This window comes from Notechis scutatus, chromosome 15, assembly GCF_049901735.1.
Source record: "Notechis scutatus isolate UNSWTSFEM ecotype Mainland chromosome 15, rNotScu1.2, whole genome shotgun sequence".
NCBI lineage: Eukaryota > Metazoa > Chordata > Lepidosauria > Squamata > Elapidae > Notechis > Notechis scutatus.
The window spans coordinates 2,434,832-2,454,831 of NC_142023.1; the positions used below are offsets into that span (position 1 = coordinate 2,434,832).

At 45.8% G+C, this 20,000-nt stretch overlaps 1 protein-coding gene across 12 annotated transcripts in view; it reads right to left on the bottom strand.

Moving 5' to 3' along the window:
* Positions 1-20,000, bottom strand: part of STRBP (spermatid perinuclear RNA binding protein) — an 81,802-nt gene that overhangs the window by 17,808 nt on the left and 43,994 nt on the right. For 8 of the 12 annotated variants that reach the window (XM_087943996.1, XM_087943992.1, XM_087943994.1 and 5 more), the window contains exons 3-7: positions 18,474-18,694; positions 10,200-10,365; positions 9,052-9,196; positions 1,487-1,581; positions 1,247-1,342 (exon numbers count right to left, since the gene is read on the bottom strand). In XM_087943996.1, coding sequence (XP_087800122.1) covers positions 1,247-1,342; positions 1,487-1,581; positions 9,052-9,196; positions 10,200-10,365; positions 18,474-18,694 — 723 coding nt within the window. The remainder of the gene's footprint in view (positions 1-1,246; positions 1,343-1,486; positions 1,582-9,051; positions 9,197-10,199; positions 10,366-18,473; positions 18,695-20,000) is intronic. The other 4 variants (XM_087943997.1, XM_087944002.1, XM_087944004.1 and 1 more) reach the window with 1 other exon arrangement.

The following is a 20,000-nucleotide window of genomic DNA, read 5'->3' on the forward strand; positions in this document are numbered from 1 at the left end:
TTGGGAACTACTATGTGGTCCTCTCCTCAGTTGTGCAAACCTGGTCTTTCTAGCCCACCCAAAAGGAATAAGGGTTGCACTGATGCTCTTTGTTTTCAACAGACCTGGCTTAGGAGACCATCCTGGACCATGGGTGGTTGAGGATAGCTCTTGAGATGTTGTTCAACTGGGTGTTTGCCCTGAAGATTCTGTCTCATGGACAGGTAACCTAGCCCAAGTCCCACAGAAGGCACTAAAATCTGCAGTCAACACCTGCCAAGGATTATTTTTTTACAAAAACAACTGGCTGGGGTTGAGGGGAGTTTATCTGGTATCTCAAGTGCTGAGGAGGAGAAATACACTCCTCTGTTTGCAACAGAATACCCTACACCACCAGGCTTGAGGTTTTGAATTCAGACAACTGAGAACTACGCCGCCTACGGTTTGACTTAAAAGCAGAGTTTACAAAATAATCTGCTTTAATGTACTATCAATCAATGACTTTTTTCACCTTCAACCGCAACAACACAGGAGCACACAACAGATATAAACTTAATGTACACCACATCAAACTTCATTGCAGAAAGTACAACTTCAGCAACAGAGTGGTCAATGCCTGGAACGCACTACCTGACTCTGTGGTCACATCCCCAACTCCCCAAAACTTTTCCCTCAAACTAGCCACTGTTGACCTCGCCCCCTTCCTAAGAGGTATGTAAGGGGCGTGCATAAGCGCACAATCGTGCCTACCGTCCAGAGGTGGGTATTCAGCAAGTTCTGACCAATTCTGGAGAACCGGTAGCGGAAATTTTGACTAGTTCAGAGAACCGGCCAATCCCACCTCTGACTGGCCCCACCAACCCCATCTCTTCTCTGCCTCCCATTGAGTCCCAGGTGATTGGCTGGGTCTTCTTTGGTTGCCCTGCACAGGAGAACGGAGCTGGAAAGCAGGTTAGTGGGGTGGGGAGGGAAGGGGGATTTTGCAGTATCCTTCCCCTGCCACGCCCACCAAGGCACACCACGCCCACCAAGCCACGCCCACAGAACCAGTAGTAAAAAAATTTGAATCCCACCACTACTACCGTCCCTGTCCTATTGTCCCCAATTATTTGTACCCATTTCCTGTATTTATACTTATGTTTATTATCTTGTAAGCTATTGACAAATAAATAAAATAAATAAATAAATTAGAAGAGGCAAAAAAGATTAATTCTGGACTGCATTCTCCTAAGCAAATTTTTGCAAACGAGGACTCAGCAACACTCACCCAACCTTTCAAAGGCGCCCAGGTAGGAACTCTGTTGCATAAATCTCTGAGGATCCGTAGAACAATCACGCACGATTTTAGCCCGTTCGCTCTGGCCTAAAAAAAACCAGAATTGTTCCTGTTCTTGTCTGCAGGGAGGTCCAACCTAAACGACTATATGATTTATTTTAATTTTCTATTATTATTTTTAAAAGAAAACTTTTTTGAAAGGCTACGATAGGTAAGAACAAAAAGCCCAACCTGGAACCATTTGGCGTGTCGCAGAGACGCCAAAGCTTCGAGGCATTTTTGCCTGCTGAGTAAATCCGAAGGTTCTTTCACCAGGGCACTGTCTACTGGGAAAATGGGAATATGAGAGAAAACAAAAAGAGACATGCAGAGTTGGAACAAGCGGACAATTCTGATGCCCCAAACACAGAACAAATGCCAGCAAGACAGAAGAATTTTAATAAGACACCCAGAATTGCACTGGCTTGCATTTTAACTGCGTAATTTTTGTCCTATCAAGCATATTTTTTAACAAAATAACACATATGCCAGGTTGTTGTTCTTTTTTAATATATAAAAAAAAGATAATAGTAATTATTGTGTGGAACAAGAAGCAAAATATATAAGCCATTTTTTTCCAGTGTTTGCAGACAATCTGGGATCTTATTAATTGGTTAAAAAAGAACTTGGGGGGCAGACTATACAAAGTGTGAGGCTTTGCATTGTTCTCGTGATTTCTCAAGGCAAAAAGAAAATTTGGGAGCAGAGCTGCTTTTTAAAAAGCTTTACGTTCGGTTATGTGGGCTCGCCTCCTTTTTCAAAAAAACCAATGGTCAGAATGCCTCAGAGCCAAGACCCCCAGAAAAACCAGGAATCTGCAGAAAGAGAACCTTGTTATTTTAAGATGTTCTCCTCACAATTTGGATCAGGCAGCCACAAATCATTGAAATTTACACTCTTTTTCCTCCGGAAGCCTTCTACGTTGGCGTGGCCCAACAAACTTTGGAAAGCGGGAATATCTGTTGGGTTTCATCCATTTTTCTCTCCTTTTTTTTAAGATAAGACACGGATTGACTGCAGCAAACATCAAAATACTTTGCCAGGTTTGTTAGGGGGAAGTATTTTGGGAGGAGACATTTGCTGAGAGAGATCTGTGAAGAGGTTCTTGGACTCATCAGACCACAAAGGCTCTCTGGATAAGATTCTGCATGCAGGCCATTTCAGAAATTTTGCCTACCCAGCCTGCTAAACCAGCACAAACCCATGCAAGACCCAGGCAAGTCACACCTTCGGCTTTTGGGATGGAGCTGTGATGGTTACCAACCACACCAATTTTACTTCTTTTTTTTAAAGGCAAGCCAATGTTGGTGTTTGGAGCTTGCAATAAGAATTACAACTTTTTCAAAGCTCTCAAGAAAGAAGCAACTGGGGCGGAAGTTAAGGGTGTGTCGGTGTGTGTTCTTCTGAAAAAAATTTCCCAGAACTGTTGTTTGTCCAGCTTTGCTTTTTAGGGAGAGGAAGCAATTGTTGGGTGTGATTGAACACACACAGAGATTGCTAGCTGGGAAGAGTAGATTCCCCTCGCACATACGTGCCAGTCGTTTCCAGCTCTAGGGGCCGGTGCTCGTCTCCGTTACAAAGCTGAAGAAGAGCCAGCGCTGTCCGAAGACGTCTCCGTGGTCATGTGGTTGGCAGGACTAACCGCCGAAGGCGCACGAAACACTGTGACCTTCCCTTCCCGCTATTTTTCTACTTGCATTTTTTTTTTTTACGTGCTTCCGAACTGCTAGGTTGGCAGAAGCTGGGACAAGGAACGGGAGCTTACTCCGTGACGTGGCACTAGGGGTTCGAACTGCCGACCTTTCTGATCAACAAGTTCAGCGTCTTAGCCACCGAGCCACACCGTATCCCTGGGAAGAATGTTAACAGTGCAATACGTGGTCAGAAGCACAATATATAGCTTTGTATTTTGTATTTGTACTTTCAGCAATACCTTTACTCCAGGCGGTTCCAACATTGGCAACTTGACCATTTGTGTGGACTTCCAAACTCCCAAGATTCGGGGAGTTTGGAAGTCCACAAGCTGTAAAGTTTCCAAAGATGGAAGACCTCAACCTTTACTCAAAACCATGGGCCCACCGGGGTGTAAGGAAACCGAAAAAGAGAGTAAACCTCAAAAAATCTGTCTTGCGTTCGCTCTTCTTGCCTTGTTGAGTAACCACAAAGCTTCACACGGTTATCGTCAACCCTCTATGAACTGTGCAGCAGAGTTGATTTTTTTTTTTAATTTTGTTTTATAATTTGGCATAGGGTTACTGGTGGGTCTGCAAGACGCCCAATAAAAGCTGCATAGTCATTGACAAGATTAGCCATCAGGTGGCTCACAAGCACAACAAGGACACAACTCTAATTTTGGAGGGGTTGGTTGGTTGGTTGGTTGTTGTTTTTTTCCAGAAAAAAAAGGAAGTTAGCTGCGGTTGTTGTTTTTTCTCTCCCCAACTTTTAATCAGCAACAGTTCTTTCTCCGAGGAGAGGAAAGACCCCGCTCGTCTCACCTTCCATGGATAACTGGAGTCATTTGGATCGTATTAAGCTTTTGGAAGCATTTGTACTTCTGAGGGAAGGCGAATGGCGTCCGTTGATTTATTAATCAAATTTACAGAGTGGCGTTTTTCACAAACGACAGCCCAGACACGGCAGAAAGATCTGCTCAAATCTAAGCTTCGTACGGCAATCGGTGAGTAAATGAAGACTTTGCTTGAAAGGCCTGAGGGGAGGGGAAGAAAAAAAGCAACAACGACAGATTGTCCACCTCCAAGGCCATCTCACCAACCACGAATGGTCCTAGCAGCTTCCTTCACTACTCGTGCAGATGGGCAACCATTAACACAGAGCGAAGGAAAAGCAAATGGCGGACGATTCTGAGAACCTCCCGGTGAACCTTCTTCTGCCTTAATGGTTCTCCCTGGAGGAAGATAAAACCTTCCCCTCGCGGTGCTGGTTAATGCTTCCTGAAGGAGCCATGCTGAAGAGGTTGAGGGAGGGGGACCTTGGAAAACAACAGGGAGAAGTTATGCTGTGGTGTTTCCGAAAGGTTGTGCCTCTAGGTTGGGAGGAGGCGATTGTGAGAGTGAAACTCTTGGAGGAGGGGAGGAGGGGGGGGGAAGAGAAGAATGGAAAGAGGAGCTGGTGTGGAGGAAGAGAGGAAGAGGACCAGTTGGGGGAAAACCATGGGTAGAAAACGGTCATCGGTTCATGCCTGTCCATCAATGGTGGTGAAAAGGTTAGTAAGGAGGTTCTAGGTAAGGTTGAGAAGATACAATAGGTCATGAGGAGACCAGGGTGAAGAGAGAAGGGGCATTAGCATTGCAAATGGATGTAGGGTGGAATCTGTGTCAACATGGGGCCTTCCTCTAAAGGTTAGTTGACCTCTTCTTCTTCTTCTCACTTGGGTTTCTTTCTTGGCCCAACAATGGGCCACGTCAACTTACACCAGCTTTTTACCCAGAAACCCAGGTTTCCCTCAGAAAAACCCATCTCTCTTTTTCTCCTGACTTCAAGCCACGTGGAGTCCATTAAAACAACGGAGGGCAGAGTGAGGAGGAAAGAGACACAACTCTAGGAGAACCCATAATGGTAGCAAATCAACACCCTCAACAGCCTCAGTTATTTGGAAGTGGAACTGAAGAAATAATCTGAAGGTTACATCAGGCCAAGCTGAGGTCCCTGAAGTCACCAGATCAACTATGATGGGGGAGTTTTTGGGTTGCGGGCGGGCTGTCATTCATTGCTCCCCGCAGCTGGTACAGAGCAGGGAAAGGGATTCACACACACACACACCCAAGGACTGGGAGGGGAGGGGGAATGGACGAACAGAGGAACCATTCATCCAGATGACAGACCCTCAATAAAGACACAGTTTTACTACATCGAAAAACTGCCAGCAAATGGACAAAAATTAATAAATGGACTCACAATAGAAAACGCTTTTGTTTGTGTGTTTTTTTAATAATAGTTAAAAAAAACAATAGTAAAAAGAGCATGTTGAATCGCTTCTTTTGTCTGCATGTGCACAGTTTTGGGAAGACTGCCAACCGAACGGTGGGCGTTCAAGATTTGCTGCTAAACTGATCCAGTCGGTGGCATCAGGGCAGGAAAATCAAATTTGTTCCTTCCACAATAGAATTTGTGCAATGCCTAGATTGGGGCCGAATGCTCCCCCTTGCAAAGGATGGCAGCAGCAACCACAAAAAGAATAGAACGTTGTTGATGGCCAGGATACGGGGAACAACTCTCAAATCTGCTCTGGGCTCCTTTTTTGGGATCAGCGTGGATCCCTCCCAACCAAAACTGTAGGAAGTCTTGGCTGGCCTGCTCCAAAAGGCAAGCAGATCCAACATCAAGGACGCAGGAACTACAGCAGTGAAGGTGAACCTCTTTGTGGTGGTGTGCCAAAGTGTGTGTGTGTGTGTGTGTGCTGACACCCACAATGCAATGCGCCTGCCCCACACACACATGCACGCACGACATACATACACCTGCCCCCTTACCTGCACTGCACATATGTGTGACTCCCAGCTGATTTTTGACTTGTTTGAGGCTGTTTTCGCCCTCCTGGGGATTCGAGGGAAGCCTCTGCAGCCTTGGGAGGCCGAAAAATGGGCCCGTTTCAATACTTCTGGTATTTCCGGAAGGCCCATTTTTCAGCCTCCCAAGGCTGCACAGCCTTCCCTCGAGCCTCCAGGAGGGCAAAAATGGCCTCAAATGGGCCGAAAATCAGCTGGAAAGGCCCGCGTACATGCACAGTGCAGGTAAGTTTGGCTGGGGCTTGCGTGCCCACACAAATGGCTCTGCGTGCCACCCATGGCACTCATGGGCCTACGGTGATGTTGGCTTGATACTGCAAGGAGGAAAGGCAAGCAGAGGCGAAGAGAAACATGAACCACAGAGAAAGGGGGCTCAGTGACCTCTGACATCCCTATAGAAGTTGCTGTCACACCTGAAGCCATTTTCCCCTTGGCATCTACAGGGTTGTCACAGTGGAGAGGAGTCGAGCTGGGGAACAGGAGGGGGGAAGTAGAGATAGCTGGAGGATTGTCGCCAAAATAAAATTCTTTCCTCTGGGAACCAAGGACTTTCCCACCAGGTGCTAAGGAGGTGGGAACCAAGACCAACTAACCCTCGGACTGTGGCCTGATTGGATGGAGCGCAGGGGCAGGGCAAGGAAAACGTTACTTTTAACTGGGGGGAAACCGGGGGTGTATGTTAAAAGTCGGGTTTCCCCCAGACGTGCCAATAAGGTAAAGGTGCTAGTCACATGCTAGTCATTTCCAACTTTAGGGGGCGCTGCTCCTCTCCGTTACAAAGCCAAAGAGCCAGCGCTGTCGGAAGACGTCTCCGTGGTCATGTGGCCAGTATGACTCAACGCCAAAGAAGGCGCACGGAACGCTGTTCCCTTCCCGCCAAAGGTGGTCCCTATTTTTCTACTTGCATCGTTTACGTTCTTTCGAACTGCTGGGTTGGCAGAAGCTGGGACAAGGAACGGGAACTCCCTCCGTGATGCGGCGCTGGGGATTCGAACCGCCGAACCGCCAACCTTTCGGATCGACAAGCTCAGCGTCTTAGCCGCTGAGCCACCGCGTCCCTCAGACGTGCCAATATGACATTGCCTATAAAATCTGTGCTTTGAGGAATATGCCTGCCTTGGAGTTTTGATTCTGTTGGCGGTGTGACTTGGGACCCTGACAGTTGCCAATGGTTCAAGTCAGGACAGGACCCTGAAAGAGGGGTGGAAACCCATTCAATTAACAAAGCCACCCTGGATTTTTTGACAGATAAACCATCCAAGATGCCTGGGCTTAATTCCAAGGACAAAGACCTCCACGGTCACATTGTGAGGGGCCTGAGAAGAGAGGGACTATGAAATTAGGCTGGATTCACTGCTGTTCTCTCCTTGACGCGGAAGATCACACCAGCCATCGCTGTGTCTTCTTGCAGACGGAAAGCCAAGGCAGACACAGAAGCAGGAGAAAGGGGCCCAGCGAGGAATTAACCAGATAAAATTTCACAAATGACCATCCGGTTCGTCCATGGAAGTCAGCTGTAACTTCAACTGGGCCGTGTGGAAACCAAGCTTTCGTTCGGCGTGTCAGTATGTTTGAAAGGAAAAGGAAACACACAACGTTTTGTGGTTTGGACAGAACTCTTTTCTCATGTTAATTGTCTCCTGTTCATCGGCGGGCAGCATTTAAAGCAAAGTGACCAGATATTGATTGTCAACTGATAGCAAAGCAGAAGAAAACTTCAGTGGTAAATTGAAGGTCACTTGGTGGGACATAAAACCAACTCAAAGGACTTCCTTATAAGATTATAAAATTACTAGCTCAATCCCCGTGCTTCGCTACAAAACTATGTGGTCGGGCTTAGATTGGGGGAGGAAAATAAGGGGGGGAAAATTCTGCCTCTGCCTATCAGCATCCATTGGTAATCTGCCTAGTGTCCTGTCAGTGTGTGAGAGAGTTGAGGGCTGTTTGGAAACTGAAAGAGTATTTGCTGTGTGAGCAAGGAGACAGTAAGGAGCCTGGGCGTGGCTTAGCTCAACTGTTCTGTACTAAAGCTGCTTGGTGCTCTGAAACTGAAACTCCTCTCCTCTGCTTGTGTTTTGCACTTGGAGGAAATTTCTTTTCAGGTGGGGAGGGGGAGTAGAACTCCTTAGCATCAGAGCGTGTTAATAATAATAATAATATATGAAATACGAATGCTCTGATGGTCATTTCGAAAAATCCTTTCTTAGCGAGCCCCTAAAAGCCAAGAGGAACGTAAGTGCCAAATTTCAAGTTTGCAGGCTTTACTATTCAGGAGATTTTGTGACGATGCTCGAGTGGTATTTTGCTTTTATAGAGAGAGAATGAAAATAGGGACTGACTTTAGAAACCTTTCTCTTCCTTGGGCACAAACGGAAATACGACTCGAACGGTTTCTAGAACCACTTAATTAGAAAGGAACCAAGAAACGGCTTCTTCTACCTCCAAATCAGCATCCAGTGAAAGAGAGATGACTTATCTCCAGAGGTTTATAATGTCAGGTGGCAAATTTTCTTCTCATGCTTAGCCCCAAATCCATACCTCTGAACTGGATTCAGAGCTGGAGGGACACCAAAACCCATCTAATCCCTGACCCCTTGGGCCTTGGACCCACCGGATCATCAGTTTCCAGTCTGTAGAAATCAAAGCTTTCTACAGTCCAGGACCAGCTCACTCCAGAAGCTTGCTGGTTTCACACTTGGCTGCCAATCCTGCAAGTCTTTGGATCAGGCAGCGTCGTAGGAAATTAGTTTCTATACTTCTAGAAATCCGAGCAGTATCTTTGGCGGCAGAAGTGGCGCAGTGGTGAGAATGGAGTACTGCAGGCTACTTCTGCCGACTGTCGGCAATGCGATCCTGACCGGCTCAAGGTGGACTCGGCCTTCCGAGGTGGGTAAAACGAGGACCCAGATTGTTGGGGGGGCAAGAGGCTGACTCTGTCAAAACCGCTTAGAGGGAGCTGTACTAGCACTGTAAAGCGCTGTTGCTATTTGGTGACCAGAAAGCAGCTCTCGCCTCACAATCAGGAGGCTGTGAGTTCGATCCTAGGTAGAGGCTCATCTATGGAATAGGCTCTGCTGCTCGGAGCAGGGGGGTTGGACTAGATGACCTCCAAGGTCCCTCCCAACTCTGCTATTCTATGATCAAAATGCATCAACCCCCTTCCCGTGGGGCCACGAGTGAGACCCCCTTTCACCCAAGGCTCGGCCTCTCCCTTCCAACGTCTCTCTTTACCTCCGTCCTTCTTCTCGGCTTCATCCCGGGTTAGCGGAGAGGTGAGCGTCACCTTGAGGGTGAGGGGGAGCCCCGTTGTGCTACGGACGACGATGGCCGCTTCGCTGGGATGGTGTTCTATGTGGTACTTATCTTCGGTAAGTTTCTGAAACAATATCCAGAAAACGGGCCTCCGTCAAGCCGCGGGGAGGAGAGCTGGAAGCCCGGCGGAGAAATGCTCGGCCCTCACCTCCACCTCGGCGGCACTGAGCTAACCGATCGTTTTGCAGGAACTGCAGCCATAAACATTTCAACAGCCGCAGCACCAGCAAAGCTTTGAGTCTTCTTTTGGGGAGGAAATGGTCATTTGGGGTTGTTGTTGTTGTTTTTAATGCCTTCCAGAATCTCTGGCAGAGATGAGGTTCTGACCCAGGCTTCCTTAAAAAAGCATAAAACACACTCTTGGTCCCAGCAAAACCTCTTTGTCCACTGAAAAGGTACTCCTTTGGGGTGCGTTTTTAAGCCGCCCCCCATTTTTTTCCTTGGTTGAGGAAAAACAACAACCGGGAAACGTTTCTTCTATGCCCAGATAATAAACACGGAGGAGAAGCAGCATCCGGAGATTCCTTCTTTCCCCGAAAATACAACCTACCCTGAAAACAAATCCTAGCTTGATTTTTACATGTGGGCCCAATGTAAGCCCTACACCCAAAATAAGCCCTAATTAAGATCCCACCCACTCCAGAGGGGACAGGTAAAAATTAAGCTAGGGTGGGGATGGGGATGGATTGGAGCTGCCCTACTACTTACCTTTGGACAGGTGTAGCCAAGCCTCACACACCCCCGACACCTGCCTCGCCGGCCCATTTCTTCTGCAGCCGGCAAAGGTCGGCCAGGGTTTCCTAAAGGCCCCTGGAGCTGATAACAAAGCTCTGGATCGATCCAGAGTCCTTCAGGAAAGCTTTGCTGGCCACAGAAGAAGTTCCCAAAGGCCTCCGACAGCGAAAAGGAGGCCGGGGGCGACATAGTGTAGTCAGTGGATGACATCCCCCGAAAATAAGACCTGGTGCCTTTTTTTGGTGGCAAAAATATATATATATATAAGACAGGGTCTTATTTTCAGGGAAACATGGGTAGTTATAAATGTGGGCTTCTAGAGATGGACTCACCTGGATTTGGACAGGTAGATTGTCTTTGACGAGGGATAAGAGGGACTCTGTGGGCTTTTCTTTGCACATCAATACTAGTTCCAGGTCCATGTCGTCCTTTATCAACAAGCCTTTGGCCACCAAACCAATCCTCATCACACCACACAAGATCCGGCCACCTTGCTCCCTGCGGAAGAGGAAATGTCATTATTAGGATTGGTTGCACATTCAGCCAGATGCTTAAGACGGGATTTGGCACTGTCAGGTGGTGCTCCATTCAAAATTCAAGAAAGAAAAACTTAAAGACTCTTTAGATTAGAGCAAAGATGTCTTTTACTGAAAATGAAGTGGTAGCATCAAATAGAATTCTGAATCTAAGAAATTAGGCGCGCAGACCACATATACAAAGTGTTGGAAACGTTCCCACCCCTCATAGCTCAAAGGAGTCTTCCAATTAAAAGTTGTGAATATGATCATGTGAGCATCTTCAGGTGGTGATGAGGCCTCTGTCCGTTGACCTTGACATATTTTGATAAAGATTTGCAGCTGCGCAGAGAAAAGAAAGCTAAGCGAGGAATAGAAACTTAAGAGCAGGAATTTATACTCCCCCCCACTCCTCATTTACACAACACAAGAATGTAACACCTCCAGCTCTCTTCCCAGACATATCCCCTCTTCCCCCCCCTTACTTATGACAGCCAAAAGATGCAAAGCAGTAGAAAAGATCTTGAAGGCTGACACCTCTGGAGAGCTTCCCAAGGACCTGGGATAGGCAGATGTGGAAGTTTGAGGGTGCTGAAAACATCTTCGCAGGATGTAAGCTGTTCCAAGCAATGCTGCCTGCTGCAATTGACCGATGGGCATTTTGTCAATGCCAATGGCATTCAAATCACAAATTACAGATAGTTCTTGGAACTTACAGCCACAACCGAACCCAATATTTCTGTGGTTAAGTGAGACATTTCTTAAGTGAGATTTGCCCCATTTTATGAAATGTCTTGCCACCGTTAAGGGAATCACTGCTGTTGTTAAGTGAGTCACACAGTTGTTAAGTGAATCTGGCTTCCCCATTGACTTCCCCCGATCAGAAAGTTGCAAAAGGTGGTCACATGACCTCAGCACACAGCAATGGTCATAAATATGAACCAGTTGCCAAGCATCTGGATCTTGGTCACATGAGCACAGGGATGCTGGAAAGGTCATGTGAGAAATGATCACAAGTCCCATTTTTTAAGTGCCGTCACTCAATGAACAGTCGCTAAATGAACTGTTGTAAGTCGAGGGCTACCTATATTACAGTTCACGGCACAGTTAAGCAGGTATTTAGACTGGATCTGGCATTTCTGTCCACCTATTGAGGGTTTTAAAAGATCTCTTTGCAGGATGTAAGTGGTTCCTAATATAGCTGCCTTCTGCAATTGACCAACCGGGGATTTTTGTCAATGACGAAGGTGCCCATAACAGTACTCTAGTGGTTTTGGGGGATCGCACCGAAGTGTCATGCCCCTGGTGGAGACTGACTCTGAGCAGTCAGAGGAGGACCCAGGCCCATCCCCTATCCATCCTAGGTGGGCACGCAGGGAGGAGAGGATCAGGGTAAAAGGTGGTCTACTCAGGAGGAGAGGGCCATGATCCCCTTCATGGGTTGCAGGTGTGAGATCTGCATAAGAGTTTGGACCTGCGTGCTAACCGACGCTGGAGACAATTTAGTGTTTTATTCCTAAAGAAGGTTTATCTTGGTTGGCGTTCTTCCAACGGACTGTCCCTGGTTATCTTCCTGAAGCTGGCAATTATCTATCCTGGTCTGTCGTGGAAACTTTATTCAGTTTTGTCTTCGTTATCGGCGCTTTGAATGTGAACTGTATTTCTTGCCTTTGAAGTGTTATTTTGAAAATAGTTTACTCCTCCACTGTGAACAATTAAAACAGTGAAGCCAAGTTGAAGGCATGAAAGGACTTTTAGTGACATTTTGGATTTTGTTATATTTCTGATATACTCTGGGTCCTCACACGAAGACTCTCATGACTATGGATTCCACCTCTGCTTTCTTTCGCCACAGTCGTTCTACTTCTGCTTGCAATTATTATTATTATTATTATTATTATTATTATTATTATTATTATTATTATTAGAGATTCACAGCCTTTGGGGCTGGTTGATAGCTCAACAGCTCGAGTCCTAACCAAGGACCTAGGAATTGTTCAGGTAGCATCAGAGGATATAAGCTATTCCAAGTAGGGTGGTTTTTTGTAGAATCAGGGAATTCAAGTCTGATAAATTTCTAAATAGCGAGGCAGCCCTTTAGGTACTGCTCCAAGGGCTCCAATTATAATTAGGATAACACACAATTTCTTTTTCCAAAGTCGCTCAACTTCAATGTGTAAGTTCTGATACTTTGTGATTTTTTTCTTGCTGCCTGTTGTTGTTGTTATTGTTATATTATTATTATTATTATTATTATTATTATTATTATTATTATTATTATTATTATTATTATTATTATTATTATTATTACGTGAGATTCACAGCCTTTGCTCGAGTCCTAACCAAGGACCTAGGAACTGTTCAGGTATTATTGAGAAGTCTCTGTGGCGCAGTGGTTAGAGTGCAGTATTGCAAGCTACTTCTGCAGCCAGCTGCCTACAATTTGGCAGTTCAAATCCCACCAGGCTCCAGGTTGACTTAGCCAAAGCACTATAAAGCGGTATATAAGTCTATGTGCTATTGCTATTATTAATTATTATTGTTGTTGTTGTGTTTTGCACCCACCTGCTTGGCTCTCTTAAACCCAGAAGGGACGTGCAAGGCTTCAGAGAGTGCAAAAATGTGAATGGCCAGGCTGTTAACTCATTAGAGCAGCTGTTTTGGCTTCCAGAGTATAACGCAACTCACCCCAAGACCATTGTGTCAACAGCTCAGTGACAACGGGTGGCTGGCATTTCAAAAAATGCTGGGCCCGTAGCTCAGTTTTCTCTCTCTCTCTCTCTCTCTCTCTCTCTCTCTCTCTCACACACACACACACACACACACACACACACACAGAAAGAGAGCAGCTGAAGGGCAAATGGAACCCTACTCTTATGCAGAGTAGCCTCTTCAACCAGGCAGCTGCTGCCTCTGAAAATCCCCACATTGATGTAAGGACACGGCACAGCTGGGCCACGTAATCTGCCACGTCTGGGTTTTTGTTTTTGCTTTTTTTAAAAACTAATAAATTTTGCATTTAAGGCTCCACACCATCCTTCTTCCAGTCACCGTTCCTTTTCTGCTCCAGAGAATCTGGGATGTGGGTTTTTTCCACTCCCCTCTCCTCGTCTTCCTTGTGGCAAAGAAAGCTTCCCAAGGAACATCTCGCCAAAAGCGTTTATGCACCCATGGAAGAAAACAGCACCCCAAATTTAGCACCAGCTCATGTAAAAAAAAAAAAAAAAAACTCCAGCAGAGAGAACCAGGGGGAAAAAGGCTGCACATTCTATGAAGCAACCAAACAACAACTTTTGCCCTTATATTTCATTTCTGATCTTCCTTCCCAACTTCAGGAAGCATCGCTACCCTCCTGGATAGGTTGGGCTTAACTATGCATGGATTTATTTTAAGGAGGCAGCTTCGCCTCTCCCCAAAAGCCAGGAAAATCTCTCGATCAGTACCAATCACCTCAACTTAAAACATTAATCTCCACTCCAGACAGAGGAATATCTGGGCTGGGTGGCATTATAATAATTCATACAAGAGGCACAGAGCAGATCTCGCCCAGATGGGACACACATCACAGGTTTCAAATTGTCCAGCGCTGGGAAAATCAGGAGATCCAGCCAATGCAAAGAGTATAAAGATTTATTGCGAGCTTAAAAGCTCTCTGCAACAATCTGAACTCCTATGATTTGATTGCTTATTGTACCCTTTGACTATCATTAAGTGTTCTACCTTATGATTCTTGACTCTTGACGAATGTCTCTTTTCTTTTATGTATACTGAGAGCATTTGCACCAAGGGAAATTCCTTGTGGGTCCAATCATACTTGGCCAATAAAGAATTCTATTCTATTCTATTCCTAATCAGGTCAATGAAAAAGGGCAGTAGATAAAGGCAGAAGGAATTCAAAGTGTTTGCATCAGCTCAGAGCTGATTTAATGTCATCTACACAGTTGGCGAACCCAGAAAAAGGAACTCCTGGGATTATTATTTTACTAAGAGTGTAAACTTTACTGAATAAATCCACATTGCCACAGAAGAAGCAAAACCAGCTCTAGAAAAAGTGCAGAGAAGAGCAACCAGGATGATGAGGGGACTGGAGACTAAAACATATGAAGAACGGTTGCAGGAACTGGGCCTGGCTAGTCTAGGGAAGAAAAGGACCAGGGGAGGCAGGAGAGCAGCCTTCCAATATTTGAGGGGCTGCCACAGAGAGGAGGAGGAGGGGGTCAAGCTATTCTCCAAGGCACCTGAAGGCCAGACAAGGAATAATGGATGGAAACTGACCAAGGACAATCTGGAAATAAGGAGGAATTTCCTGTCAGGGAGAGCAATCAACCCATGGAACAGGAGTTGCCTTCAGAAGTTGTGGGAGCTTCATCCCTGGGAGTTTTCAAGAAGAGACTGGGCTGCCGAGCTTCCGGTTTGAGCTTCTTCAGCGACAGACCGAAGCCTCGTCTCTGCGAGGCTTCGATCCATGCTCGCCGCTGGAGCGCCCCGAGCCGGCTGGTTTCGGGGCTAAGCCACCCCGTAGAGGTGGTGAAGAGGGGGGAGACTGCTTGCAGGGTTGAGGAGAGCCGCATCTCTCCTCCCCAGCTGGCCATTACTCCCTTTCCAGGCGGTTGCAGCGGTGGTCAGAAATGGCCACCACAAAGAAGAACTCGACCGGAAAAGAATGTGCAGGAGGAAGATAAGAAGAGAAAGTTTTGGTTGACCGGGTCAAACAGCAAAAGCAACAAATAAGGTACCCTGGAATTTAAACTTAATAACATTGTTCCCAAAGAAGATTTTGAAGCTGCGAAGGAGAGAAGGGAAAGGATTAGGTTTTTTTCCCTTCCCTTCTTTATACTGACAGCTAAGAGACTTAAGCAAGAAATTGAAAAAAAACCACTTTGACATTAATAGGCATCTAAGCTGAAAATAAAAGTCAAAGGGATAATAAAGATTTCTGGATATTTAAAAGTTTTTAAAAGCAGGAAAGGAGAAAAAAAAAAGAATAAAAGGGCAGGATCTGGAAAAACGGAGGAGACTGCCTGGAACTAAGGAATGGAACTGTAACTAAAAGGAACTTACAGTGAAATTTCAACAAGATTCCTCAAGGATACATTTTAATTGAAACTTGGTAACAAAATAATAGAACCCCAGGAAGAGAAAGTGGAAAAAAAGAAGCAGAAAGAAACAGCCTTGGATTATTTGGATTACTTGGTGATTTTTGGTTTTTGCATCTGGATGACTAAAATTAACCGGGTGGTTAACTGGGCAGGCCTAATAGTTGGGTTTGAGTCCTGGAGGAGAAATTGCCTGCCCTCCTCCCAGGCAATCTCTCTATTAAAGGGAGAATATACACTGACCTATAAACTCTGTATAACTCCCAGTACTAGAAGGGCGAGGGGGAAGGGTATTTTCCACCCCTTTGGACTGCATGACATCAGGTCCATTAATTACAACTCAAACCGTGGAAGGGGAGGATCAGGAGTGGAGAGAGTCAGCCAATTAGTGCTTTGGGACTCCTTCGATAGCCATCAGCAAATCCATCTTATCTTAAGCATTATTTGTTTTGCGCCATTGACTTTCTATCTCCCGACAATTTGTTTGTGCACGCATCGATGGGTTTCACAGCATCCAGCCTCAGAGTCCAAATGGGTGGACTGTGGGCTTAAAAAAAAAAAGCAAGTTAAAAAAAAACAACCACCACCAAGAACTCAACGAAGTAGACCAACTGCTCTGGCTGTTTTTCCAACTGACCCAGGTTTGCGAATACAAAGCTATGGGGAGGTAGCTCTTCTAGGCCAGGGGTCAGCAACCTTAAACAGTCAAAAGAGCCATTTGAGCCTCTTTCCCACAGAAAACACCAGGAGCCACAGAACCCTTCCCGTTGCCTGACTATTTCCTGAGTGGCCACAAAACTAGCATATATAGAATAAAATAGAATTAGAATTAGAATTAGAATAGAATAAGAACAGAACAGAACAGGAAGGAATGGAATCGAACGGAATAGAATAGAATAAATATTGGAAGGAATAGAACAGAACAGAACAGAATTCTTTATTGGCCAAGTGTGGTTGAACACACAAGGAATTTGTCTTTGGTGCAAATGCTCTCAGTGTACATAAAAGAAAAGAATCATCAGGTGCAACACTTAATGATAGTCAAAGGGTGTAATAAGCAATCAAATCATACTAGGAAACAGTCAATAGTTGAATTAAAGATTCTGTTTTCTTCTGTAACTTTTCTTTTCTTGGATTTATCAATAAATCACATGCCAGCGAGTGTCGCACATTGACAGTTGCAGTGCATATTTTGAGAAACAGGGAGCCACAGCAGAGGGATGAAAGAACCACGGGTTGCTCACGCCTGTTCTAGGTCCATGTGTGGCTTCCTTCCTGCTAGGACGGCTCGTCCTGGCTAATCCAAGCAAAGATTTTAAGCTCTCCCTATGACTGCTAATCTAGCAGAGGCCCCCACAGCCATGTCAGGTTACAACGTTGAACTCCACCGACTTGGAACTGAACACCAAATGCTACTCAGCGGCCCTCCCTAAACCGCCTCGCCTTATTTAACCCGAGATGCTTCAGCTGACAGCTACACCACCAACCCTCTTGGCTCACGGACTCTGGAAGGCAGAGATAGCTCAGCTCTTCTCCTTCTCCACAATGACGATACAACAGTGGTGGGACTCATCTCCGGGGGTAGATGAATCTGCCTACTGAGATAAGATGGACCAGTTGCTCTTGTGGTGTGGAGACAATAACTTGGTCCTCAACACTGATAAGACCAAGGAGCTTATAGTGGACTATAGAAGGAACAGATCAGACATCCAGCCCTTGCTTATCCATGGAGACTGAGTGGGGCAAGAGACCAGTTTTAAGTTTCTGGGTGTTACCCTAAAAGAGGACCTGACCTGATCACATTGCAGCCCTGGTCAAAAGGACCCAGCAGAGATTATACTACTTGAGACTTCTCAGGAAGCAACTGGATGGAAAACTGCTGGTGACCTTCTACCGCTGCACCATAGAGAGCATCTTAACTTACTGCACCTCTGTATGGTTTGCCAATTGCACAGGGGCAGATAGGAAACCACTCCAGAGGGTGAACATCATTGCCCAGAGGATCACTGGTTGCCTTCTCCCCTCTTTGGAAGAGCTTTAGAGCTCCTGCTGCCTTAAGAAAGTTCAAAACATCCTTAAAAATCCGTCTCATCCTGGGCATTCTTATTTTAAACTATGACCATCTGGCAGACGGTACAGGATAATAAAAACAAGGACAAACAGGCTGAAAAACAGCTTCTATCCCAGGACAGTAACTATACTGAATTCTACGAGTGGTGGGATTCAAATTTTTTTACTACCGGTTCTGTAGTGAGCATGGCATGGCTTGGTGGGCATGGCAGGATACTGCAAAATCCCTATTCCCTCCCCACTCCACTAGCCTGCTTTCCAGCTCCATTCTCCTGGGCAGGGCAACCAAAGGAGACCCAGCTGATCAGCTGGGACTCGATGGGAGGCAGAGAAGAGATGGGGTTGGCGGGGCCAGTCAGTTGTGGGATTTGCCAGTTCTCTGAACTACTCAAAATTTCCGCTACCGATTCTCCAGAACCGGTCAGAACCTGCTGAATACCCACCTCTGAATTCTACTATATAGTGCAATATTAATGCAATATCAGGAGTTTTCAATTCATTTGCATAGAATGTGAAGGATGTGTGTTTGTGTTTTATTTTTATTATGTATGTATAATGTACACTGAAGATGCCATTTAATTTTGTTGTACGGGATGCAATGACAATAAAGTAAAGTAACTCTGGCTGAGAAGACTTCAAGGTTGCAGAAAGAGCTACAAGATGAGCTGACTATTCCAAGCCCAGCCCTGGTTCTTTCCTGACCACAGGAAAGAAGAGGGGAGGCCCCATCTTCTGCCAGGAAGAAATGTCTCCGTTTAATGTCCTTCACTAAATGTTCTCCACCCCAACGAACCTTCAAAGCCCAAGTAGATGACCCTACATGATGTGCGCACGGAGTAAATTTTCCACCCAGCACTAGATGGTTGGATCTCAGGGATCCTAGCTAAAATATAAAACGGGTCAGACCACGTTTTCGCCCACTCACTTGCTACTCCGGCCATCAGCCGTTTCTTCTTTCTCCTCCGAGCTGCCATCCATCGGGGAAGACCTGCTTGTCTCGTCCATCCAATCGGACACCTGCTTAAGGGCGCATTCGACGGTGGAAACCATGTTCTGGACGGCTTCGAGTTCTTCTGGAGACGGATAAATCGTTGAATGTTTCATCATCACGTGCCGGTCATCGTTAGCAAACGATCGGATTGATCTCTGGTTGGGGAGAAGGCAGGAAGGAACGGAGGTCAAGGGGAGGTTCCCCGAGATGATCGAGGACAAGGTAGATCATCACACACCATCACGAGAACCCAAACAAGGACCTTGTGATGACCCAGGGCGTGGCACGAAGGCAACACAGCCAGAGAACAGGTGTGAGTCCCTTTATTTGTTCCAACTTGGTCACCCACCCCAAGGGATAACATCAAAAAAAAAAACAGAGTCGATCTTCTTGGTTGGCAGGACCGAATCAATGGTGCCTTCAAAGCCATCCATCTCTTCAGCAGCTTTGGGAAGAAGATGCAGGCCTACCTCTGTGTCCCCGACCATCAAAGAAGACCACAGAAGGGGAAAGCACCCTTCCCAGGGTGGTGGGATGGATGGATGGGTGTGTGTATAATTATCTATCTATCTATCTATCTATCTATCTATCTATCTATCTATCTATCTATCTATCTATCTATCACCTATCTGTTTCTATCTATCTATCTTTTTATCATATCATCTATATCATTCATATATATCATTATATCATATCATATTATATCTATCTATCTATCTATCTATCTATCTATCTATCCTATCTATATATATATATATATATATATATATATATATATATATATATCTCATATCTGTTTAGCTGCCAGTGGAGCTGGTGGCAGAATCGGACGATGAGGAGGTTGGGGTGGGCCAGTTCTGGAGTATGGGGAAGGCTCTAATGGATGCTGTGCGTTGGAGCCAGGGGCATCCGACATTTTCCAGCCACCGGAGAGGCAGCTGCCTTTAGAGGTTGACCTGAGTGAGGAGGAAGAACAGTTGGGGCCTGTTCCAGATGCGCGTATGCACAGAGCTGTTAGGAGAGGGGAACAACGGAGGACAAGGAGTCAACTTGGGGAGCAAAGCATTCGTGGATGCTGAATGGCCCCTCCCTGGCTGGGGAATAAATAGAAGGAAAGGGGGAGTGGTTGTCGTAGGAGACAACAGTTTGTATTTCTGAAGATTTTGCTCATGGTATTTCTTGCCAGAACTTAATCTGCAGCTCTTTCAGCTCGGCCTTGCAATTATCCGAAGGAACTGATAAGGTCTGTTGCTGCCATTAACTCTTGGAAGGACTCTTGCCTGGACTTTTCTGCAGGTGAATGCAATTAATTCACAAGAGGTAAATAAAGAGAGTGGGGTTTTTTGTGACCGGGAGTCTGAGTCTGTTTGTTGCTCCTGCTAAGGCTGGGTCAGAATGCTATCTATCTATCTATCTATCTATCTATCTATCTATCTATCTATCTATCTATCTATCTATCTA